The sequence below is a fragment of the Mesoplodon densirostris genome, chromosome 5 (assembly GCF_025265405.1).
Source record: "Mesoplodon densirostris isolate mMesDen1 chromosome 5, mMesDen1 primary haplotype, whole genome shotgun sequence".
Taxonomy (NCBI): Eukaryota; Metazoa; Chordata; class Mammalia; order Artiodactyla; family Ziphiidae; genus Mesoplodon; species Mesoplodon densirostris.
The window spans coordinates 66,543,622-66,571,323 of record NC_082665.1 but is presented as its reverse complement, the minus strand read 5'-3'; the positions used below and the strand labels follow the sequence as shown (position 1 = coordinate 66,571,323).

General features: G+C 40.9%; 1 protein-coding gene across 1 annotated transcript in view; it reads right to left on the bottom strand.

The window, feature by feature from the left end:
* CFAP91 (cilia and flagella associated protein 91) overlaps nucleotides 1–24,151 on the bottom strand; it is a 131,462-nt gene extending 107,311 nt beyond the window's left edge. Inside the window, exons 1-4 of the mRNA XM_060099903.1 lie at nucleotides 24,028–24,151; nucleotides 2,140–2,216; nucleotides 1,480–1,637; nucleotides 194–277 (exon numbers count right to left, since the gene is read on the bottom strand). Coding sequence (XP_059955886.1) covers nucleotides 194–277; nucleotides 1,480–1,637; nucleotides 2,140–2,216; nucleotides 24,028–24,151 — 443 coding nt within the window. The remainder of the gene's footprint in view (nucleotides 1–193; nucleotides 278–1,479; nucleotides 1,638–2,139; nucleotides 2,217–24,027) is intronic.
* Nucleotides 24,152–27,702: the final 3,551 nt, after the last annotated feature.

Below are 27,702 nucleotides of genomic sequence, written 5' to 3'. Positions count from 1 at the left end.
TTCTTACTGGTAAAATGGGGATAATATATCTTATCCTATATTTCAGTTCTGAAAATTGATATTGTATATATTGTAAAGCACTTATAAAGTGATGCCTGGCACACCGCATGCACTTAAAATGAGAGCTGCTATCATTATTACAAAGTGGTCTCTAACAATACTAGGGCTCATATTCACAGTAACTATTTTCTACCTTTCAAAATATTTATAGCGATTCTTTCCAGTAACATCAGGATCTTCATAAACTTCTTTAGGCATCTTAAAAGAAGTGTCAGTTCTAAAATGAAGCAGGAAAACATTATTCAAGTCTAACATATAATTTCCAATTCATATTTATATGTCTATAAAGTAGGGGATACACAGGGTAGCTCAGACTGAGAGCAAAGTCTTCTATAACATGCATCTTACTGTTCTACATCTCAGACTAGAATAGTTACTTTCCCTGAGCCAGGAAATCAGGAGCCAACAAGTGGAACTGAAAGCTAATAAATGAGTAGACTTATGAAATCTCACATACAAAACTATCCACTTTTAGTTAATAGCACATGAGAATTAAAAAATTTTTTAAAATGAAGTTTTATGTCTAGGCTGTAAGGTAGTATTTTAAAAGAAATTTACTAGGTATGAACTTGTAACTATTCCTTAAAAGAATAAGCAGTTCAAGAGATCTGTCTCTGAAGGGCCCTTGGCTGCAAGTCTCCAAAAAGTGTATTTGGATACTAGCAGAAAAGTACACTTGCAATTTCTAAGATGAATCAAAGAAACAACAAACGCATTCACTTCTACCTTTTTTTTTTTTTTTTTTTTTTTTTTGCTGTACGCGGGCCTCTCACTGCTGTGGCCTCTCCCGTTGCGGAGCACAGGCTCTGGACACACAGGCTCCGCGGCCATGGCTCGCGGGCCCAGCCGCTCCGCGGCATGTGGGATCCTCCGGGATCGGGGCACGAACCCGTGTCCCCTGCATCGGCAGGCGGACTCTCAACCACTGCGCCACCAGGGAGGCCCCACTTCTACCTTTGGTGGTAAGTTATCACTTAATATACATATGCACTCCAACCTTTGGAGAACATCTACTAACCAATAAACCTATAACCATTGCTCCTGAATCAGGCTTGTTTCGGTCAAAGGGCTTAAGAAAGAGAATTTGAGCTCAATTGATCTAGGTATAACATCACAACTGTACTTTTTTTTTAAGATTTTTTTTGATGTGGACCATTTTTAAAGTCTTTATTGAATTTGTTACAATATTGCTTCTGTTTTATGTTTTGGTTTTTTAGCCACGAAGCATGTGGGATCTTAGTTCCCTGACCAGGGATCGAACCTGCACCCCCTGCATTGGAAGGCGAAGTCTGAACCACTGGACCACCAGGGAAGTCCCTGTATATTTTAAAATAATACAGAATGAATAAATAAAATTTTTAAGAAGAAAAATGCATTCATTAAAAACATGAGTAGCAGCTGAAGCTACCTGACACTTACACAGCAAGTTTCCGGAGGGCTTCTTTGTGTCTCTCCTCATGTCCCTTCCAGTCCCGACTGATGAATGATGGAACAGGATCTGCCTTGCTCCAATATACAGAATATCTTGGATAATGAAACAGGCTACTGAACATGGTTCTATACCTGGGAACCCTTCTCTAATGTTAGGACAGGAAGGCAGGGGAAAAAAGGACAAAATTATATCATCAGATTTTCTAAAGTACTTTACTACTGCAAACTTTTTAAAGGCACAAAACAGTGTGTATGATATCGGCTATTGGTATATGCATAGACTATCTCTAGAAAGGTACTCAAGAAACTGATGCTAATGGATGATTATGTGAAGAGGGCTAAGGGTAGCATTTACTTTATACCATATAAGCTTTTGTACTATTTGAACTCTTTCAACACAGGCATATATTACTTTTCTCATTGAAATAACTTAGGTTATAATGGGTCCTTTATTCACTATTAGTTAGTTAAACCTCACATTGGACCACAAGTATTAAGATACTTTGTCCCCTGGTAATCGTGGCAAAGTAATTTCTGCAGAATATAAAATCCATTGGAGATTTTGTGATTAGTCAATCTGATCAGTGAGTTAGCCAAACTAGATGGTTCAGGTCCATTAGGCTACCTTAGTGGATAAATAAGACCTACCAGTTTGCTTCGAATCAGGGTGGCCTGAATATTTGCCTGGTTGTGGTCTTTCTCACTTGACATGATAAACAATGGATCTGTGAAATAAACAATAAGGTAGTATAAGGAATAGAACATATCTACTCCTAGGCGGAAAATAATAGTAAAGAAATATAATTTCTTGGGCTTTCCTGGTGGCGCCGTGGTTGAGAGTCCGCCTGCCGATGCAGGGGATGCGGGTTTGTACCCTGGTCCAGGAAGATCCCACATGCCGTGGAGCGGCTGGGCCCATGAGCCATGGCCGCTGAGCCTGCGCATCCGGAGCCTGTGCTCCGCAACGAAAGAGGCCACAACAGTGAGAGGCCCGCGTACCGCAAAAAAAAAAAAAAAAAAGAAAGAAATATAATTTCTTAATTGGAAAACAAATTAGAAAATTTAGATATTGCCTAACTCTGCAGCAGCTCATAGCCTTATTACTCTACCACCAGTGAGGGTCTATGAGATGCATTTCTTTTCTGTGTATTCCAAAGTCAGTTAATAGAATCAGAATGCAAAAAGAAGGCTGAACATGTTTTCAAGCACCATAGCCTAAATAGGTTCTCTTCTCTCCTATGAACAAACCACCTTCTGGGTCTGGATAGTCCTGGAAATACTGCAAGAAGAAAGACCATGTATATATACACAACACCCATTTCCAAGGGAAAGAAACAATAACTTTGGGCACTATCTCCCATATTCAGTTCACAGGAGAGATACAAACTCTTAACAGTGTATCACCCATAACTGGTAGACAGGGTAAGAAAATGTCATTCTCTAATAAGAGATAAAGAAGATCAGCTATTTTTAGAATTCACCCCTTAAGATGGGACTAAGTTATTTCTCCCAGTTCAAAAAAGATTGCCCTGCTGCTATAAGTATGGGTTTGTTAAATATATCTCTAAAGTGACAAAGAATATTCATGATTGATTATACTATGCCTTAAAATCAAACAATTTGACATTAAGTTCACAAGCAATCTTCAGATACAGACTTGATTTATCAAGTAGACATCTCTTGAGAAACAAATACCCTGACCAAATAGTCTACACATCTTGGTAACATATATTTCTCCGCAGAAATTATTAAATTGGTATTGTGATTTAGAAATAAATCTCTTTTGAATTTAGATGATGTAAGTCAATTTCCAGAACCTAATGACTCCTCAGTTACCCAGCTGAAGACGAACAGCACGACTTCAACCACTGACCCAGTGATTTCTTTTAAATCATTTAAAATAAGAGTATGTAGAAATTTCACTTTGTCCTGTACTATTTCCAATATATCAGAGGTGTTGAAGCTATAGTCATTCTTCTGTTTAAACAGGTGCATTCATTCTGTCTTCAAATTCAGTAGCCTATAATTTGAGGCCATAAAATCTGGTCTCTTCATTCCTAATCAGCCCAGTTTCCATCACTTCTCAACTCGATATCATTGGGTCAGTGGTTGCAATTGTGCTGGTCAACTGAAATTAATTTAACCCACATTTCTCCTAAGTCTGAATAATAAATAATAAACCATTCTCCTCTTATTTCCATAAGGAGTGTGAAGACATGATATCTACAGGAACATTTTTACATCTATAAAAGATAATGACACAATACTCTATGATTTGTGACTACACATTCTACAACATAGCCTAAAACAGTGCTCAAAATCAGTGCTCAAATGGCAGTGGAGAGGTCTCTGAGATGCCCAAGTAATAGCAGTCACCAGGTCATTACTTGCTTACTTCTAGACAGTTATTAAGTGCTTTATGTGCAATATTCCATTTAATCCTCAAAAAACCCAATGAGGTCGGCACTAGGCCTCCATTTTATAGAAAAGGAAACCAAGGCTTCAAGAAGTCAGCAACTGAGGGGATCAAAATGGTGGAGTAGGAGTACATGGAGCTCACCTTCCCCCATAAACACATCAAAAATATATCTACAGCCTTCCCTGGTGGCGCAGTGGTTGAGAGTCCACCTGCCGATGCAGGGGACACGGGTTCATGCCCCGGTCCGGGAAGATCCCACATGCCGCCGAGCGGCTAGGCCCATGCGCCATGACCGCTGAGCCTGCGCGTCCAGAGCCTGTGCTCTGCAACAGGAGAGGCCACAAAAGTGAGAGGCCCGCGTACCGCAAAAAAAAAAAAAAAAATATATATATATATATATATATATATATATATATATATATATATATATATATATACATGTGGAACAATTCTCAATGAAAACTAACTGGAAACTGGCAGAAGAACTGCTATACAACCAAAGCTGCAATAAAGATCTCCATATAACTGGGTATGATGGGAAAAAAAGGGTATCAGATCAGGACCTGCATCCCTGGGAGGGATCTGAAAGGAAGAAAAGGTCCACATGGGTGGACCTTCACTCTGGGGAGTGAGCAGATCAAGCCACAGTTTGGGCATCCAATTCCTGGGATTCCTGCACAGAGGAGTAAAGCCCCCTTGCCTGCTGGGAAATTCACTGAGACAGACAGAAAGACTGAAGAAGCCTAGACTCTACTCGATAGGAGTGCACGTGTGCTGGCTTGCTAACAATCAGGGATGAGAGAGCCTTGCACTGGTGGCTGCCACCTCACCGCACTTCCCAATCCAAATGGGCGAATGCCCTAGCCCCACTCAGTCCACACCACAGCTTGGCATGAGATCTGGGCAGAGACCTGGTCTAGCTATGCAGAGACACACCAGAGGGCCTGGGAGGTTATCAGGGTTGGGGGGCCCTGCAGAGCCCATTATAAGTGCACGCACAGGGGCAGTGGATCTAGCTGGGCAGAAATTGTCAGCGTGTGTACCTGGTGGCACCACAAGAGTGTGAAGGGGCTAAGTACTGAATCTCAGGCAGACAGGCCCTGGGCAGGGGTATGCAGCAGTTCATTTCCCAGCAAGAGAGCCCAGGCTCCGCCCACTCCACACCACAGCTTAGCACTACATCTGGGGAAGAACGGTCCTGGGAAAAGACTGCCACAGAGGCAGCCCAGAACTCAGGCAGCAAAGCAGCCAGCTCAACTCCTGCAACCACAACCTGACCGCCAGCCCCAGCCTAGCAAATGCCCCAGCCCCACCCACTCCACAACCACAGTCCTGCACTAGATCTGGGATGAACACCACAGAGAAAGGGACGTGAACTTGGACTGCTTCTGAGTGGAACCACGGATGCCCACACAGGTGGTGTACAGGTCTTCTGTGACCACACGGGCCTCATTTCCTTCAGGATTTACCTCCCTTGGGGCAGGGTGCACACTCAAGGGCTATGGAGCCTGATCAAACCCAACCCTCAGGCCATCTATTCCAACAACTGGGGAGCAGGCCCCACCCCCAAAAGTACGGTGACAACCACAGAGCAGAGAGGAAGCCCTGCCTCACATCCAGCACAGGCTCTAGATGTGACAACACCAAGCACACCCCCTATCAAGGGGACAACGACCAGCACACCCTGAGGAAAAATGTGGCTGGCATCCATACCAAAACCAGCCGTTGCACCAAACATACTGGAGACATACCGTCTTTGCGGGGTCAATCCCACATAAAAACACCCCTTCAAGACCACAGTAGATAGCTGTTTCTCCTAAATTCATAGACAGAGAAAGTTAAGTAAAATTAAAAAGCATAGGAACTATTTCCAATCAACAGAACAAGAGAAATCCCCTGAAAGAACAAATAATGAAACAGACCTCACCAGTCTACTAGACCTTGAGTTCAAAAAGAAGGTAATAAAAATGCTAAAGGAATTAAGAAAGATTATCAATAGAAATGCAGATCACTGTAACAAGGAACTAGAAACTATAAAGATGAACCAATCAAAATTAGACAATTCAAATGCTGAGATAAAAACCAATCTAGAAGCAATGAATAGCAGACTAAATGACACAGAAGAATGAATAAGTGATCTGGAAGATAGAATACTGGAAACTAATCAATCAGAACAGCAGACAGAAAGACAAATGAAAAAAATAAAGGCAACAGGGCTTTCCCGGTGGCGCAGTGGTTGAGAGTCCACCTGCCGATGCAGGGGACATGGGTTCATGCCCCTGTCCGGGAAGATCCCATATGCCGCGGAGTGGCTAGGCCCATGAGCTGTGGCTGCTGAGCCTACACGTCCGGAGCCTGTGCTCCGCAATGGGAGATGCCACAACAGTGAGAGGCCCGCATACTGCAAAAAATAAATAAATAAAATAAAGGCAACATACAAGATCTATGGGATAATATGAAGTATGCCAACCTACACATAATAGGGGTTCTAGAAGGAGAAGAGAGAGAGAGAAGGGGATCAAGAATGTATTTGAAGAAATTATGGCTGAAAAGTTCCCAAACCTAAATAAGGAAACAGATATCCAGGTACAGGAAGCAAAGAGGGTCCCAAACAAGTTGAACAAAAACAGACCCACACCAAGACATATCATAATTAAAACAGCAAAAGTTAAAGATAAACAGAGAATTCTAAAGGCAGCAAGAAAAAAACAAAGAGTTAGTTACAAGGAAAACCTCATAAGGCTATCAGCTGATTTCTCTACAGAAACTTTGCAGGCAAGAAGGGAGGGCCATGGTATATTCAAAGTCCTGAAAGGGAAAAAACTGCAACCCAGGATACTCTACCCAGCAAGATTATCATTCAGAATAGAAGGAGAGGTTTAAAAATATCTCAGGGGCTCCCCTGGTGGTGCAGTGGTTGAGAGTCCGCCTGCCAATGCAGTAGACACGGGTTCGTGCCCCAGTCCAGGAAGATCCCACATGCTGCGGAGCAGCTAGGCCCATGAGCCATGGCCACTGAGCCTGCGCGTCCGGAGCCTGTGCTCTGCAACAGGAGAGGCCACAACAGTGAGAGGCCTGTGTACTGCAAAAAAAAAAAAAAAAAAAAAAAAAAATCTCTGACAAGCTAAAACTAAATGAATTCAGCAGTACTAAACTTACCCTAAAGAAATATTGAAGGGTCTTCTCTAAACAGAAAAGAAGCAAGAAACTATAGGAAAGGCAAATATATGAAAGGATTAAATATCATTTAAATAAGCCAGTACATAGATTAAAAAATATTTTGTAAAAGCGACTATAACTACAATTAACAGTAAAAGGATAAGCATGAAGATGTAAAATAGGGCATCAAAATCACAACATGTGGGGGAGGGGAGTATAAAAATGTAGATCTTTTAGAATGTGTATAACTATAAATTTAAAGCAAGTGGATATCGTTGTGGGTCAACATACTTGAATTCTATGGTAACCACAAATCAAAAACATACAATAGGGGGACTTCCCTGGTGGTGCAGTGGTTAAGAATATGTCTGCCAATGCAGGGGACATGGGTTCGATCCATGGTCCGGGAAGATCCCACATGCTACAGAGCAACTAAGTCTGTGTGCCATAACTACCGAGCCTGTGCTCTAGAGCCTGTGAGCCACAACTACTGAGCCCACATGCCGCAACTACTGAAACCTGCACACCTAGAGCCCATGCTCTGCAACAAGAAAAGCCACCACAACAAGAAGCCCATGCACTGCAACGAAGAGTAGCCCCTGCTCACCACAACTAGAGAAAACCCGCACGCAGCAATGAAGAACCAACGCAACCAAAAAACAAAAACAAAAAACACAGATTCACAAAATTCAAAAAGAAAGGAACTCAAGAATACTACAAAAGAAAATAATTAAACCACAAAAGGAAAAACAAAAAGAATACATGAACAAAGAAGAACTACAAAAACAACCAGAAAACAAGGTTTAAAATGGCAATAAGTACATACCTATCAATAATTACTTTAATTGTTGATGGACTAGATACTCCAATCAAAAGACATAGAGTGGGGACTTCCCTGGTGGTGCAGTGGTTAAGAATCTGCTTGCCAATGCAGGGGACACAGGTTTGAGCCCTGGTCCAGGAAGATCCCACATGCCATGGAACAACTAAGCCCATGCGCCACAACTACTGAGCCTGCACTCTAGAGCCTGCAAGCCACAACTACTGAGCCCACGTGCCACAACTACTGAAGCCCGTGCACTTAGAACCTGTGCTCCACAACAAGAGAAGTCACCGCAGTGAGAAACCCAAGCACTGCAGTGAAGAGTAACTCCCACTCGCCTCAACTAGAGAAAGCCTGCATGCAGCAATGAAGACCCAACTCAGCCAATAAAAAATAAAAAGAATAAAATAAATTAAAAAACAAAAGATGCTAGCAAACTGATTCCAACAATACATTAAAAGGATCATACACCATGATCAAGTAGTATTTATCCCAGAGATGCCAGGATTTTTCAATATCTGCAAATCAATCAGCATGATACACCCTTAACAAACTGAAGAATAAAAACCATATGAACATCTCAATAGGTACAGAAAAAGATTTTGATAAAATTCAACATCCATTTATGATAAAAACTCTTCAGAAAGTGGACACAGAGGGAACCAACCTCAACATAATAAAGGCCATATATGACAAACCCACAGCTAACATCATACTCAATGATGAAAAGCAGAAAGTATTTCCTCTAAGATCAGGAAGAATACAAGGATGCCCACTGTCACCACTTTTATTGAACAGAGTTTTGGAAGTCCTAGCCACAGCAATCAGAGAAGAAAAATAAATAAAAGGAATCCAAGTTAAAAAGAATAAGTAAAACTGTCATTGTTTGCACATGACGTGATGCTATACATAGAAAATCCTAAAGACGCTATCAGAAAACTACTATAGTTCATCAGTGAATTTGGTAACGTTGCTAGATACAAAATTAATGTACAGAAAACTGTTGCATTTCTATACACTAACAAGGCAATATCAGAAAGAGAAATTAAGGAAACAATCCTGTTTACGTTATACCAAAAAGAATAAAACACCTAGAAATAAACCTACCTAAGGAGGCAAAAGACCTCTACTCTGAAAACTATAAGACACTGATGAAAGAAACTGAAGATGACACAAAAACAGATGGAAAGAATGAAACAGGTGGAAACAGATGGAAAAACCATGTTCTTGAATTGGAAGAATCCATATTGATAAAATGACCATACTACCCAAGGCAATCTACAGATTCAATGCAAGCCCTATGAAATTACCAATGACATTTTCACAGAACTAGAAAAAAATTTTTTTTAATTTGGATGGAAACACAAAAGACCCCAAATAGCCAAAACAATCTTGAGAAAGAAGAACAGAGCTGGAGGAATCACACTCTCTGACTTCACACTATACTACAAAGCTACAATAATCAAAAGAGTATGGTACTGGCACAAAAACGGACATACAGATCAATGGAACAGAATAGAGAGCCCAGCAATAAACCCATACACCTACAGGCAATTAATCTATGACAAAGGAGGCAAGAATATACAATGGAGAAGAGACAATGTCTTCAATAAGTGGTCCTGGGAAAACTGGACAGCTACATGTAAAAGAATGAAATTAGAACATTCTCTAACATCATATACAAAAATAAACTCAAGATGGATTAAAGACCTAAGTGTAAGACCAGATACTATAAAACTCCTAGAGGAAAACATAGGCAGAAGACCCTGACATAAATCATAGCAATATTTTTCTTGGATCCATCTCCTAGAGTAATGGAAACAAAACCAAAAATGGGACCTAATTAAACTTAAAAGCTTTTGCATAGCAAAGGAAACCATAAACAAAACAAAAAGACAACCTACAAAGTGGGAAAAAATATTTGCAAATGATGCTACCAACAAGGGATTAATTTCCAAAATACACCAAGAGCTCATATACTTTAATACCAGAAAAACAAACAGCCCAATAAAAAGTGACCAGAATACCTAAGTAGACATTTCTCCAAGAAGGCATGGCCAACAGGCACATGAAAAGATGTTCAATATCACTAATTATTAGAGAAATGCAAATCAAAACTACAGTGAGGTATCACCTCACATCAGAATGGCCATCATTAACAAGTCTACAAATAATAAATACTGGAGAGGGTGTGGAGAAAAAGGAACCCTCCTACACTGTTGGTGGGAATGTAAAGTTGTGCAGCCACTATGGAGAACAGCATGGAGGTTCTTTAAAAACCTAAAAATAGAGTTACTGTATGATCCTTAAATCCCACTCCTGGGCATTTATCTGGAAAAAGCTCTAATTTGAAAAGATACATGCACCCCAAAGTTCATAGCAGCACTATTTACAATAGCCAAGACCTGGAAGCAACCTAAATGAACATCAACAGATGAATGGATAAAGAAGATGTTGTATGTGTGTGTATGTGTGTGTATATATATATATATATATATATATATATATATATATATATATATGTATATACAATGGACTATTACTCAGCCATAAAAAAGAATGAAATAATGACATTTGCAGCAACATGGATGGACTTAGAGATTATCTATCATATTAAGTGAAGTAAATCAGGCAGAGAAAGACAAATATCATATGATATCACTTATATGTGGAATATTAAAAAAATGATCCAGGGCTTCCCTGGTGGCGCAGTGGTTGAGAGTCTGCCTGCCGATGCAGGGGACACGGGTTCGTGCCCAGGTCCAGGAAGATCCCACATGCCGTGGAGTGGCTGGGCCCGTGAGCCATGGCCGATGAGCCTGTGTGTCTGGAGCCTGTGCTCCGCAACGGGAGAGGTCACAACAGTGAGAGGCACGTGTATGGCAAAAAAAAAAAAAAAAAAGACACAAATGAACTTATTTCCAAGACAGAATCAGACTCACAGATGTAGAAAACAAACTTATGGTTACCAAAGGGGATAGTGTGGGAGGGGAGGGGAGAGATAAATTAGGAGTTTGGGATTAACATATATGCACTACTATATATAAAACAGATAAACAAAACAGACCTACTGTATTGCACAGGAAACTATATCCAATATCTTAGAATAACCTATAAAAGAAAATAATCTGAAAAAGTATATATGTGTGTGTATATATATATGTATCTGAATCACTTTGTTGTACATCTGAAACTAACACAACATTGTAAATTAATTCTACTTAAATTTTTTAAATGGTTAAAAATTTTAAATAAAAAATTTTTTTAAGAAACGATGAGGAGGCTTCCGGGGAAGATGGCAGAAGAGTAAGACGTGGAGATCACCTTCCTCCCCAAAGATACATCAGAAATACATCTAGACGTGGAACAACTCCTACAGAACACCCACTGAACGCTGGCAGAAGACTTCAGACCTCCCAAAAGACTTGCCCCGCACTCCGTGCCCCTCCCTCCCCCACAGCCTGAGTGAGCCAGAGTCCCCGAAGCGGCTCCTCCTTTAACCCCGTCCTGTCTGAGTGAAGAATAGATGCCCTCCGGTGACCTACACACAGAGGCGGGGCCAAATCCAAAGCTGAGACCCGGGAGCTGTGAGAAAAAAGGAGAGAAAGGGAAATCTCTTCAAGCAGCCTCAGAAGCAGCAGATTAAAGCTCCACAATCAACTTGATGTACACTGCATCTGTGGAATACATGAATAGACAATGAATCATCCCAAATTGAGGAGCCATGTGGATGAAATGTTCTTGGTGCTGAAGCCAGGAGTCAGTGCTATCCCTCTGAGGTGGGAGAGCCAACTTCAGGACACTGGTCCACAAGAGACCTCCCAGCTCCACATAATATCAAACAGCGAAAATCTTCCAGAGATCTCCATCTCAAGACCAGCACCCAGCTTCACTCAACGACCAGCAAGCTACAGTGCTGGACACCCTATGCCAAACAACTAGCAAGACAGGAACACAACCCCACCCATTAGCAGAGAGGTTGCCTAAAATAATAAAAAGTCCACAGACACCCAAAAATACACCACCAGACGTGGACCTGCCCAACAGAAAGACAAGATCCAGCTTCATCCACCAGGACACAGGCACTAGTCCCCTCAACCAGGAAGCCTACACAACCCACTGAACCAAACTTAGCCACTGGGAACAGACACCAAAAGCAACAGGAACTACGAACCTGCAGCCTGCAAAAAGGAGACCCCAAACACAGTAAGATAAGCAAAATGAGAAGGCAGAAAAACACAGCAGGTGAAGGAGCAAGATAAAAACCCACCAGACCTAACAAATGAAGAGGAAATAGACAGTCTACTTGAAAAAGAATTCAGAATAATGATAGTAAAGATGATCCAAAATCTTGGAAATACAATAGACAAAATGCAAGAAACAGTTAACAAGGACCTAGAAGAACTAAAGATGAAACAAGGAATGATGAACAACACAATAAGTGAAATTAAAAATACTCTAGATGGGATCAATGGCAGGATAACTGAGGCAGAAGAACGGATAAGTGACGTGGAAGATAAAATAGTGGAAATAACTACTGCACAGCAGAAGAAAGAAAAAAGAATGAAAAGAACTGAGGATAGTCTCAGAGACCTCTGGGACAACATTAAACGCAACAACATTCGAATTATAGGGGTTCCAGAAGAAGAAGAGAAAAAGAATGGGACTGAGAAGATATTTGAAGAGATTATAGTTGAAAACTTCCCTAATATGGGAAAGGAAATAGTTAATCAAGTCCAGGAGGCACAGAGAGTCCCATACAGGATAAATCCAAGGAGAAATATGCCAAGACACATATTAATCAAACTGTCAAAAATTAAATACAAAGAAAACATATTAAAAGCAGCAAGGGAAAAACAACAAATAACACACAAGGGAATCCCTATACAGTTAACAGCTGATCTTTCAGCAGAAACTGCAAGCCAGAAGGGAGTGGCAGCACATACATAAAGTGATGAAGGAGAAAAACCTGCAACCAAGATTACTCTACCCAGCAAGGATCTCATTCAGATTTGATGGAGAAATTAAAACGTTTACAGACAAGCAAAAGCTGAGAGAGTTCAGCACCACCAAACCAGCTTTACAACAAATGCTAAAGGAACTTCTCTAGGCAAAAACACAACAGAAGGAAAAGACCTACAATAACGAACCCAAAGTAATCAAGAAAATGGGAATAGGAACATACGTATCGATAATTACCTTAAATGTAAATGGACTAAATGCTCCCACCAAAAGACACAGATTGGATGAATGGATACAAAAACAAGACCCACATATATACTGTCTACAAGAGACCCACTTCACACCTAGAGACACATACAGACTGAAAGTGAGGGGATGGAAAAAGATATTCCATGCAAATGGAAACCAAAAGAAAGCTGGAGTAGCAATTCTCATATCAGACAAAATAGACTTTAAAATAAAGACTACTAGAAGAGACAAAGAAGGACACTACATAATGATCAAGGGATCGATCCAAGAAGAAGATATAATAATTGTAAATATTTATGCAACCAACATAGGAGCACCTCAATACATAAGGCAAATACTAACGGCCATAAAAGTGGAAATCGACAGTAACACAATCATAGTAGGGGACTTTAACACCCCACTTTCACCAATGGACAGATCATCCAAAATGAAAATAAATAAGGAAACATAAGCTTTAAATGATACATTAAACAAGATGGACTTAACTGATATTTATAAGACATTCCATCCAAAACAACAGAATACACATTTTTCTCAAGTGCTCATGGAACATTCTCCAGGATAGATCATATCTTGGGTCACAAGTCAAGCCTTGATAAATTTAAGAAAATTGAAATTGTATCAAGTATCTTTTCCAACCACAACGCTATGAGACTACATATCAATTACAGGAAAAGATCTGTAAAAAATACAAACACATGGAGGCTAAACAATACACTACTTAATAATGAAGTGATCACTGAAGAAATCAAAGAGGAAATTAAAAAATACCTAGAAACAAATGACAATGGAGACACAACAACCCAAAACCTAAGAGATGCAGCAAAAGCAGTTCTAAGAGGGAAGTTTATAGCAATACAATCCCACCTTAAGAAACAGGAAACATCTCGAATAAATAACCTAACCTTGCACCTAAAGCAATTAGAGAAAGAAGAACAAAAACACCCCAAAGTTAGCAGAAGGAAATAAATTATAAAAATCAGATCAGAAATAAATGAAAAAGAAATGAAGGAAACTACAGCAAAGATCAATAAAACTAAAAGCTGCTTCTTTGAGAAGATAAACAAAATTGATAAACCATTAGCCAGACTCATCAAGAAAAAAAGGGAGAAGACTCAAATCAATAGAATTAGAAATGAAAAAGGAGAAGTAACAACTGACACTGCAGAAATACAAAAGATCATGAGAGATTACTACAAGCAACTCTATGCCAATCAAATGGACAACCTGGAAGAAATGGACAAATTCTTAGAAATGCACAACCTGCCAAGACTGAATCAGGAAGAAATAGAAAATATGAACAGACCAATCACAAGCACTGAAATTGAAACTGTGATAAAAAATCTTCCAACAAACAAAAGCCCAGGACCAGATGGCTTCACAGGCAAATTCTATCAAACATTTAGAGAAGAACTAACACCTATCCTTCTCAAACTCTTCCAAAATATAGCAGAGGGAGGAACACTCCCAAACTCATTCTACGAGGCCACCATCACCTCGATACCAAAACCAGGCAAGGATGTCACAAAAAAAGACAAGTACAGTCCAATATCACTGATGAACATAGATGCAAAAATCCTCAACAAAATACTAGCAAACAGAATCCAACAGCATATTAAAAGGATCATACACCATGATCAAGTGGGGTTTATTCCAGGAATGCAAGGATTCTTCAATATATGGAAATCAATCAATGTGATACACCATATTAACAAATTGAAGGAGAGAAACCATATGATCATCTCAATAGACGCAGAGAAAGCTTTCGACAAAATTCAACACCCATTTATGATAAAACCCTCCAGAAAGTAGGCATAGAGGGAACTTTCCTCAACATAATAAAGGCCGTATATGACAAACCCACAGTCAACATCGTCCTCAATGGTGAAAAACTGAAACTATTTCCACTAAGATCAGGAAAAAGACAAGATTGCCCACTCTCACCACTCTTATTCGACATAGTTTGGAAGTTTTAGCCACAGCAATCAGAGAAGAAAAGGAAATAAAAAGAATCCAAATTGGAAAAGAAGAAGTAAAGCTGTCACTGTTTGCAGATGACATGATACTATACATAGAGAATCCTAAAGATGCTACCAGAAAACTACTAGAGCTAATCAATGAATTTAGTAAAGTAGCAGGATACAAAATTAATGCACAGAAATCTCTGGCATTCCTATACACTAATGATGAAAAATCTGAAAGTGAAATCAAGAAAACACTCCCGTTTACCATTGCAACAAAAAGAATAAAATATCTAGGAATAAACCTACCTAAGGAGACAAAAGACCTGTATACAGAAAATTATAAGACACTGATGAAAGAAACTAAAGATGATACAAATAGATGGAGAGATATAGCATGTTCTTGGATTGGAAGATTCAACATTGTGAAAATGACTCTACTACCCAAAGCAATCTACAGATTCAATGCAATCCCTATCAAACTACCACTGGCATTTTTCACAGAACTAGAACAAAAAATTTCACAATTTGTATGGAAACACAAAAGACCCCGAATAGCCAAAGCAATCTTGAGAATGAAAAATGGAGCTGGAGGAATCAGGCTCCCTGACTTCAGACTATACTACAAAACTACAGTTCAAGACGGTATGGTACTGGCACAGAAACAGAAAGATAGATCAATGGAACAGGATAGAAAGCCCAGAGATAAACCCAAGTACATATGGTCACCTTATCTTTGATAAAGGAGGCAGGAATGTATAGTGGAGAAAGGACAGCCTCTTCGATGAGTGGTGCTGGGAAAACTGGACAGGGACATGTAAAAGTATGAGATTAGATCACTCTCTAACACCATACACAAAAATAAGCTCAAAATGGCTTAAAGACCTAAATGTAAGGCCAGAAACTATCAAACTCTTAGAGGAAAACATAGGCAGAACACTCTATCACATAAATCGCAGCAAGATCCTTTTTGACCCACTTCCTGGAGAAATGGAAATAAAAACAAAAATAAGCACATGGGACCTAATGAAACTTCAAAGCTTTTGCACAGCAAAGGAAACCATAAACAAGACCAAAAGACAACCCTCAGAATGGGAGAAAATATTTCCAAATGAAGCAACTGACTAAGGATTAATCTCCAAAATTCATAAGCAGCTCATGCAGCTCAATAACAAAAAAACAAACAACCCAATCCAAAAATGGGCAGAAGACCTAAATAGACATTTCTCCAAAGAAGATATACAGACTGCCAACAAACACATGAAAGAATGCTCAACATCTTTAATCATTAGAGAAATGCAAATCAAAACTACAATGAGATATCATCTCACACCAGTCAGAATGGCCATCATCAAAAAATCTAGAAACAATAAATGATGGAGAGGATGTGGAGAAAAGGGAACACTCTTGCACTGCTGGTGGGAATGTGAATTGGTACAGCCACTATGGAGAACACTATGGAGGTTCCTTAAAAAACTACAAATAGAACTACCATATGACCCAGCAATCCCACTACTGGGCATATACCCTGAGAAAACCATAATTCAAGAAGAGTCATGTACCAAAATGTTCATTGCAGCCCTATTTACAATAGCCTGGAGATGGAAACAACCTAAGTGTCCATCATCAGATGAATGGATAAAGAAGATGTGGCACATATATACAATGGAATATTACTCATCCATAAAAAGAAACGAAATTGAGCTCTTTGTAATGAGGTGGGTAGACCTAGAGTCTGTCATACAGAATGAAGTAAGTCAGAAAGAGAAAGACAAATACCATATGCTAACACATATATATGGAATTTAAGAAGAAAAAAAAATGTCATGAAGAACCTAGGGGTAAGACAGGAATAAAGACACAAACCTACTAGAGAATGACTTGAGGATATGGGGAGGGGGAAGGGTAAGCTGTGACAAAGCGAAAGAGAGGCATGGACATATATACACTACCAAACGTAAGGTAGATAGCTAGTGGGAAGCAGCTGCATAGCACAGGGAGATCAGCTCGGTGCTTTGTGACCACCTGGAGGGGTGGGATAGGGAAGGTGGGAGGGAGACGCAAGAGGGAGGGGATATGGGAACATATGTATATGTATAACTGATTCACCATTATAAAGCAGAATCTAACACACCATTGTTAAGCAATTATAGTCCAATAAATATGAAAAAAAACCCATGGAATTCATTTGCTTAAAGTAGCTACAATTACTGAATTAAATACAAATGTAGGGCCAATTAAAAAAAAAGAAAAGATGAAGAGAATATTTTACTAAATACGAGAAGAAAGAGCTAAAGAGAATTGAAAGTTTTCCCTCTGGGCGGTAATAATCAAAAGGGCAGGATAGGGCTTCCCTGTGGCGCAGTGGTTGAGAGTCCGCCTGTCGATACAGGGGACACGGGTTCGTGCCCCAGTCTGGGAAGATCCCACAGGCTGTGGAGCGGCTGGGCCAGTGAGCCATGGCTGCTGAGCCTGCGCGTCCGGAGCCTGTGCTCCGCAACGGGAGAGGCCACAACAGTGAGAGGCCCGCGTACCACAAAAAAAAAAAAAAGGGCAGGATAGTGTGGGGAAGAGAAGTGCTGTTTTGTTTGTTTCTGGTTTTGGTATGTTTGGATCAGCCACTTCATTTACATGATTTCATAAACTTGTAATTTGCAGATGTCTGGAACTCTTGCCAACTTGTTTCCTACCAACTAACCAGAGCAAGAATTTCTGTTTTGGCTCAACCAAGCTGCAGTCCAAGCAGCAGGCACAGCCCAGTGTCTTTTTACCTCATGTCTGCACCAAGTGTCCCTCACCTTCCCCTTAGTTTTTCTCTGTGACCTGGAGACGTGAATATCCATGGGAAATGCATATCACCTTCACATGTCTCTTACTGAGGATACATAAAGCAAAGTTTTATCCAAAGAGAGACAGAAGCCAGCAGGTAAATTCTCCTTTCACTCCAGGGCTGGATTATCGATAGGCAAAGTAACACATACCGCTTCTCAGAAAAATGGTTTTACTTTTACTTGATACAAACTTTGTGGTAATCACCCTGGTAACACATGGCTTTATTTTCTCTCTGACATTCCCTGTCTCAGTCACATTTCCCTATCTCTGGTTTCTTTTGGATTGTACTTCTTAATAAAGTAGTAGCCTATGAACGTTTACCTCAAGGTCTGCTTTTGGAAAAGCCCACAGGAAAACAGCTGATATCAGGGGGGAAAACATAGAAAAAGAAGAACAAACAAAACCCAAAGTCAGAAGAAGGAAGGAAATAATAAAGATCAGCGAGGAAATAAGATAGAGATAAAATAACCATAGAAAAGATCAATAAAACCAAGTGCTGTTTTTTTGTTTTTGTTTTTGTTTTGAAAGGAGGAACAAAATTGACAAACGTCTAGCCAGGCTCACCAAGAAGAAAAGAGAGAGGACCCAAATAAATAAAATAAGAAATGAAAGAGGTGAAATACCAACTGACACCACATAAATACAAAAACCCTTAAGACAATACTATGAACAGTTATATGCCAACAAATTGGACAACCTAGAAGAAATGAACAAGTTTCTAGTAACATAGAGCCTGCCAAAGCTGAGCCAAGAAAAAACAGATAATTTGAACAGACCAATCGTTGAGGTGAAATAGAATCTGTAATTAAAAAAAAAAAAACTCCCTCCACATTGTAAATTAATTCTACTTAAAAAACAAAACAAAACAAAACTCCCTCCAAAGAAAAGTCCAGGTCAAGATGAGTTCACTCGGGAATTTACCGAACTTACAAAGAAGAATTTATACCTATCCTGCTCAAACTGTTCCAAAAAATTAAGAGGAGGGAACACTCCCAAAGTCATTCTGTGAAGCTACCATCACCCTGATAGCAAAACCAGACAAAAGCCACTACCAAAAAAAGAAAACTACAGGCCAATATCTTTGATGAATATAGATACAAAAATCCTCAACAAAATATTAGCAAACCAAATCCAACAATACATAAAAAGGATCGTACACCATGATCAAGCTGGATTCATTCCAGGGTAGCAAGGATGGTTCAACATACACAAATCAATCAATGTGATAAACCACATTAACAGAGGGAAAGACAAAAACCATATGACCATCTCAATACACACAGAAAAATCATTTGACCAAATTCAACATCCATTCATGATAAAAACTCTCACCAAAGTGGGTATAGAGGGAACATATCTGAACATAATAAACCACAAACCCACAGACAACATAAAAGTCAATGGTGAAAAGCTGAAAGCCTTCTCACTAAATTCAGGAACAAGAAAAGGATGCCCACTCTCACCACCTCTATTCAACATAGTATTGGAAGCCCTAGCCATAGCAATGAGACAAGAGAAAGAAATTAAAAAGTATCCAAATTGGAAGGGAAGAAGTAAAACTGTCACTATTTGCAGATGGCATGAGACTCTATATAGAAGACACTAAAGTATCCATACAAAAACTATTAGAACTAATAAATGAATTCAGCAAGGTAGCAGGATACAAGATTAATATACAGAAATTCGTTGCATTTCTTTAGACTAACAATTAAATATCAGAAAGTTTTAAAAAATCCCATTTAAAATTGCATCAATGAAAAAATATCTAGGAATAAACCTAACCAAGGAAGTAAAAGACCTGTATGCTGGAAACCATAAAACATTGATAAAGGAAACTGAAGATGATTCAAAGAAATGGAAAGATATCCCATGCTCTTGGAGTCCAACAGTCAGTATTGTTAAAATGGCCATACTACCCAAAGCAATCTACAGATTTAATACAATCCCTATCAAAATACCCATAACATTTTTCACACAACTAGAACAAATAATCCTAAAATTTATATGGAACCACAAAAGACACAGAATTGTCAAAGCAATCCTGAGGAAAAAGAACAAGACTGGAGACATAACCCTTCCAGACCTCAAACTATTCTACAAAGCTACAGTAATCAAAACAACATGGTATTGGCACAAAAACAGACATAGAGATCAACAGAACAGAATACAGAGCCCAGCAATAAACCCCTGTACCTATGGTCAATTAATCTATGACAAAGGAGGCAAGAATATACAATGGAGAAAAGACAGTCTCTTTAACAAGTGGTACTGGGAAAGCTGAGCAGCTAGCTACATGTAAATTAATGCAATTAGAACACTCCTTCAAACCATTTACAAAAATAAACTCAAAATGATTTAAAGACCTAAATATAAGACATGAAACCATAAAACTCCTGGAGAGAACATATGGAAAACATCCTCTGACATAAACTGTAGCAATATTTTCTTAGATAAGTCTCCCAAGGCAAAAGAAATAAAAGCAAAAATAAACAAATGGCACCTAATTCAACTTAAAAGATTTTGCACAGTAAAGCAAACCATCAACAAACTGAAAAAACCTGTGGAATGGGAGAAAATATTTGCAAACAATGTGACCAACAAAGGGTTAATAACCAAAATATACAAACAGCTCACACAACTCAATATCAAAAACAAACGGGGACTTCCCTGGTGGCGCAGTGGTTAAGAATCCACCTGCCAATGCAGGGGACACGGGTTTGACCCCTGGTCCAGGGAAGATCCCACATGCCGTGGAGCAACTAAGCCTGTGTGCCACAACTACTGAGCCTGCACTCCAGAGCCCGTAAGCCACAACTACTGAGCCCATGTGCCACAACTACTGAAGCCCACGTTCCCTAAAGCCTGCGTGCTGCAATACTGAGCCCACGTTCTGCAACTACTGAAGCCCGCACACCAAGAGCCCATGTTCCGCAACAAGAGAAGCCAACGTAATGAGAAGCCTGCGCACCGCAACAAAGAGTAGCCCCTGCTCGCTGCAAAGAGAGAAAGCCCACATGCAGCAATGAAGACCCAACGTGGCAATAAATAAATAAATAGATAGATAAATAAATACCCAATAAAAAATGGGCAGAAGACCTAAATAGACATTTTTCAAAGAAGACATACAGATGGCCAAGAAGCATATGAGAAATTGCTCAACATGACTAAAATGCAAATCAAAACCACCATGAGGTATCACCGCACAGTGGTCAAAATGGCTATCATGAAAAAGTCTATAAATAATAAATTCCTAAGAGGGTGTGGAAAAAAGGGAACCCTCCTACAGTGTTGGTGGGAATGTATAAATTGGTGCAGCCACTATGGAAAACAGTATGGAGGTTCCTTAAAAAAAACTAGAGCTAACATATGATCCACTAATCCCACTCCTGGGTATATATCTGTAAAAAATGAAAACTCTAATTTGAAAAGATACCTGCACCCCAATGTTCATAGCAGCAGTATTTACAATAGCCAAAATATGGAAGCAACCCAGTGCCCATCAGCAGATGATTGGCTTAAGAAGATGTGGTATATATATATTTATATATATATATACACACACACACACACACAATGGACTATTACTCATCCATAGAAAAAAATGAAATATTGCCATTTGCAGCAACATGTATGAACCTAGAGAATATTATACTTGGCGAAGTAAGTCAGACAAAGACAAATATTATACAATATCACTTATATGGGGAATCTGAAAAATAATACAAATGAATCTACATACAAAACAGACTCACAGACATAGAGAATAAACTTATGGTTACCAAAGGGGAAAGGGAGGTGGGAGGGATAAATTAGGAGTATGGGATTAACAGATACAAACTACTATACATAAAATAGATAAGCAACAAGGATTTACTGTAAATTAAATATAATAACCTACAATGGAAAATAATCTGAACTATATATATATAAATAACTGAACTACTTTGCTGTATACCTGAAACTAACACAGTATTGTAAATCAACCATACTTTTAAAAAAATTATTAAAAAATAAAGAAGTTGGCAACTTATTGATTGGCAGTTGATTCGAACACCAATCCTTTCGGCTCCCAGGCCTAATGTTATCAAAAGCCCATGAATTTAATGAGGGAAATTTTTCCATGAAAATCATGAAAGAGCCCCTCAGCCAATTTACCCATATTGAAAAAATAATTCTAAGAAGCACAGGAAGTTGTCACAACCAAGTAATGGTGACGATGAGGAAGTGTTTCAAACCCCAAAATATGATGATTACTTTTTGGGAAAACTATAATAAATTGCAGATTCTGGGGGGAAAGAAAGGAGGAAAGAGCTCTTGATAAACCCAGGAAGTACTATAAAATATTTTTGGAAGCTGGGAAAAATATATCATATTTAAAAGACTTTAATTAGTAGGGCAGTAGTGTAGCTACTAGTCCATCAACAAATGTAGATTCAGGGAAGTGACAAAGTATTGTGGGCATTTCGAGTGAGGCACTTGAGAGATACAAAGCATTAAAGTCAAATTAAATGCAAAATTGTATATAAGTGAGGTAAGATTTATAAAAGAATGATGTTAACTGTAAAGTACTATACAAATGTAAGCAGTCATTACACATTCCCAACACCAGGAAATGGCTGCCCTAAAGATTCCCATCCAAAGGAGACCCTGGGATTCCGAGAGGAGATACCACGTGGTTAAAAGTAGGGTGACAGGGCCTCCCTGGTGGCGCAAGTGGTTGGGAGTCCGCCTGCCGATGCAGGGGATACGGGTTCGTGCCCCGGTCTGGGAGGATCCCATATGCCGCGGAGCGGCTGGGCCCGTGAGCCATGGCCACTGAGCCTGCGCGTCCGGAGCCTGTGCTCCGCAACGGGGGAGGCCACAACAATGAGAGGCCCGCATACCGCAAAAAAAAAAAAAAAAAAAAAGTAGGGTGACAGGGCAAAACTGGAAAAAATCATGCTTTACTGATTATAATTATTATAGTAGTAAATTCAATAATTCAAATAATTCATAATAAATTACATAGCACCTAACATATGTACCAGCACTGAAATAAGTGCTGAGAAGGCTACAAAAATGTATAGAACAAGAACTTAAAGAACTCAGGGAACTTATGGTCCAGTAGAAGAGACAGAACATAAATGAACAATCAGGTCATTAAAATAAACCGGGGCTTTTACTGGCCCAAAGGACCTAGTGGACCTAGTTTATAAGCAACACTTTGATGGATAAGAATAAGCTTTAAAAAAAGATAAACCTGGGCTTCCCTGGTGGCGCAGTGGTTGAGAGTCCGCCTGCTGATGCAGGGGACGTGGGTTCGTGCCCCAGTCCGGGAAGATCCCACATGCCGCGGAGCGGCTGGGCCCGTGAGCCATGGCCGCTGGGCCTGCGCGTCCGGAGCCTGTGCTCCGCAGCGGGAGAGGCCACAACAGTGAGAGGCCCGCGTACTACAAAAAAAAAAAAGAGAGAGAGAGAGGGAAACCTGGGGCTTCCCTGGTGACGCAGTGGTTGGGGGTCCGCCTGCCGATGCAGGGGACGCGGGTTCGTGCCCCGGTCCGGGGGGATCCCGCATGCCGCTCCGCGGCTGGGCCCGTGAGCCATGGCCGCTGAGCCTGCGCGTCCGGAGCCTGTGCTCCGCAACGCGAGAGGCCACAGCAGTGGGAGGCCCGCGTACCGGCAAAAAAAAGAGAAACCTGAAAACAAAGATGAGATAAACTGGCCCTTCTTTACCTAGAATGCCAAATTTGGAGTTGCCCAGGGAATGGGAGCAGGAAAGGCACTCTCTTTGGGCATTTTATGCAGTTTGCATGCGGTAGTGTTGAGTGAATCTCCAAGTCAGAACGCCAGGAACAGGATTCAGGACGATTGCTTAAAGCCGTGCAAATTATCAGAAAAAGAGGGTGGAGAAGAGCCAGGTGTTCCCGCTCAGTGCTCTGAGATGCAGAGCGCACCTGCGGTCTCCGAGACACCCCACTCCCGCCGCGAGAGAACCACCACCTCGGGGGCTTGGAGCTGCCCCCACCCAACAGAAGACGACCGCGGGCAAAGGATCCATCCTGAGGCTCGTCTTTTGTCCGCCGCGCCCCCGGCCAGGTCCCACCTGGCCCAGGAGTCGGCAACTCAGGAGGGAGGTCTGGAGCCGCCCTTACCGTATAGGAAATCATATGTTCGATTGGCAGAGACTTTGCTCCAGGGCCCCGACCTCCCTCCGCACCGGGTTTGAGACACCTGCGGCTTGGCCTGGGGCTCTTCGACGGTCACTACGTGACTCATGGTGCCGGCTCTTCCCTGCGGCCAGCCAGGACCGACTAGGGAGACCGAGATGCGGCGTGCAACGTAGCTATGGTAACCCCCGCGAGGAGCAAGGGCTGAGCAAGGACACACAGCTAATCCAGAAGAGAGGGGCGGGACTCGCGTGTGAGAGGAGGGGCCGAGTGACGACAAGGAAGGGGCGGGGCGAGGAGCAGGAGAGGCGGGGCTGAGCGAAGATACGGGGCGGGGCTCGTGAAGGGAGGGGCGGGGCTGGCTGGGGGAGGAGGAGCCGAGTGATGACAAGGGATGGGTGGGGCGAGGCGCAGGAGCGGAAGGACCGGGAAGTGCGCAGAGCAGAGGAACGTTGAAGGGTGGGGGAAGAAGGGGGAAGAAAAGAGGAAAGAAGAGCAGGCCTGGGGAGGGGAGGGGAGGAGGGAAGGGAGAGGGACGGCCTCGCTTCCCACTTCACTCCGGTGACCAAACCACGAGCATTTAGCCGCCCACCAGGGTCAAGGCCAGGGGGCTGCAGGCTGGGGAAAAGGCTGCTGCTTAAATCCTGCAGCCATCGGCCAGTTCCACTCCGTTAGCCTCTTTCGGAAATGCCTGGGAAATCTCAGCACCTTCTAGAATAGTTGGGGGCTTTCAGTTCGGACATCCCCTTTCCGCGGGGCTTGTTCGAGCTGAGGAATCCAAGCTCGTGAACGTCAGCCTTTGGCACACTGAGCTCTGGCCGTGGGTATCAGCGTTTGGGGTGGGCTGGGTAATTAGTAACTGTTGATCCGCATTCTGCTACCCTTTTCTGAGCCCTGGGCATTAAATCAGCTGAAGATGATGTGGTGTAGTAGGCACTGGCTCTGCTTTTTAAAACTATTATGGAAAATTTTTTAACATAGGCAAAAGTGAATCCACTTTTAATAATGAACCCTCACTAGCCATCACCAAGATTCAACAATTATCAACATTTTGCCAATCTAGTTTCGTCTATCGCCTACCTCCCCTTTTTGCTTGAGTATTTTAAAACAAACCCAGACATTATTTTACCCTTAAATTAATCTGCATCTCCAACTGATAAGGATTTTTAATTTAATCGTCATTGTCAACACTAACAAAATTAACAATTCCTATGTATCTAATATTCAGTATGTATTCAAATGTCGCTGGTTGAGTCCAAGATGTCATTCAATAATTGTTTTTTTCTGATCAAAAGATCAAAAGAAAAGTCTTCACATTGCATTTTGGTATCTCTTAAGTCTTTTATGCTAGAACAGTGAATTTCTGATACCTTCAATAGTTTTCTTTATTACTTGGGATTCCTCTGTAAAAAGAACTTTCCCTCACCAACTCATTGGTTATCCTGAAATACAGGGATCATAGAGAAAAGTCTGCATGAATGCTGGATTCTTTCACTTTAGTTATCAAATTTCACAGAAATGAGTTGGTGCCCTAGCAACCTCCGATGTTAACCAATAAGATTTTCTTTGATTAGTATCATTATGAATGCATGCATTTTTACATATCAGATTCTCTTAATCCGTTATGATCATTATGCTTTATGATGCTCAAATTATCCCATTTGGCTAGTGTCGCACATTAGAGTTAACGTCTTTGTGTTTTTGATATGATCCACAGACACTTCAATGAGGCTCCTGGCCTGGTATCCCTCTTTCCACACATACTCCTGGTTTTATTTTCTCTACTTCTGAACTTCTTGGGGTTTTTGCAAACCAGCCAGATATTTGGCCACTCACACTGATTCCTTTGCCTAAAATGCCTTTTCCTGTTTACGCCCCTCAACTAATTTAGGTATTCTTCAAGACTCAGTGCTAATTTTGCCACCTTTATGTAGTCTCCCAAATCACCCAAATAGACCAAGGCTTCTTTCTTTCTTCCAGTGCTGTAGTAGCACCAATGGCATTGACCACCTTGTATTAGTAATTGTTTGCAACTTTGCTGTCCACACCTGTGAGTTCATTGAGGGCACAGGCCTTTACATGTCATTTGTACCTCTGAAGTACCTGGTACCTGAAAGCTTAACAAAATGATTCCTAAGTGAATAAATCCATCCATTTATAATATAACTTTACTGTCTACTATGAAATAGGTATTGAAGATCTAAGATAATTTGTACAGCTCACTGTATGATGGAGAAAACAGACTCAAAAACGTGTAAAATACAATGTTATGATGGCATGGTAATATTTTTCTGTCTTCAGGTATAGCTACATTTCCCACTTTCTGTTCCTTCTTCCCAGAATGCTCCTCACCCCTACCCGCATCTTATCCCTGCTGACTCCTCATCATCTGAAGTCTCAGCTAGCATGTCCCCTCCTCAGAAAGACTTTTCCTCACCCTATCAGATAAATTATCTGAAGTAGCCAACAGCCAGCTCCCTTGATAAGCATATTGGAAGACACTAACCAGTAGAATATGTCAAATGTAGTGGTTTATATATGACGACGTGATTGTTTTACATAGACTGTAGTTAACTCCATTTTGCTGGAGTTGCTCACTCTCTCCCCTGCTGGCTTTCAGGAAGCAAATGGCCATGTTTGGAAACCCCAAGTGGCAAGGAACTACAGGTAGCCTCTCGGAGATGAGGGTGGCCTCTGACCACAGCAAGTGAAAAACCAAATCCTTCAGTCCTACAACTGCAAGAAACTGAATTCTGCCAACAACCTAAATGAGATTGAAAGCATATTTTTCCCTAGTAGAACCTCAGATGAGACCACAGTCTCAGCCAAAATCCTGATTGCGTCTTGAGACCCTAATCAGAGGACCCACTTAAGCCATTCCCAGATGCCTAAGTACAGAAGTGCAATAATAACAAATAAATGTGTATTACCACTAGGTTTGTGGAAATACTGTTGCGCAGCAAGAAATGACTAATATGCAATCTTTATGAAATTAAGCTGGAGAGGGGTGCTAGTCAATAATACAGGTTCATTAAAATCAAAGTTACACTTTGCAGGTTTGGGAGACAGTTGTCCATGGGTCTCTCATGCGTCTGCTTGTCTTGTAAGGGGGTAGCTGTCTGCCCTTTCCTTTGCGTAGGAAACAACCTTGGACAATAGAAATAATGTCTGTCTCTGGAGCAAGGGGCAGGTTTGCTTACAGCCTTAGAAGTCAGAGATCCTGTCTCCTTTTGAGCAAAGGGCAATCTTTCTTACTGCTCATTATTAAAGATTTGGGTTTCCTAAGCTTCCTTTTCTGTGTTGAAACATCTGTGATGTCACCTGGCCTTCTTCACGTCACCCTGTGGGAACTGGGGCTCAGGGAAGTGGTGCAAAAATTCTGATACTTGGTTGCTTCTACTATAAGTAATAAATGATCCTTCATCTCTGACTCAGCAGTTTGCTGGCTTCTACCAGCATTCATGGAACTGTGGCAGGCAAACAGGGTAAATCTCAGACACTTCAGGGTTCTTGAAAAGCTATAGAGAATTTATGTACAGCACGTATTTATCTGCAGCAATTGGAAAGCATATTTTTGGCAGCGGCAGAAATGTAAATACTACACAAAGTTTCTGCTGAACCTACTAACTAGACAAGTGAGAATTCAAGCCTTGTAATTCT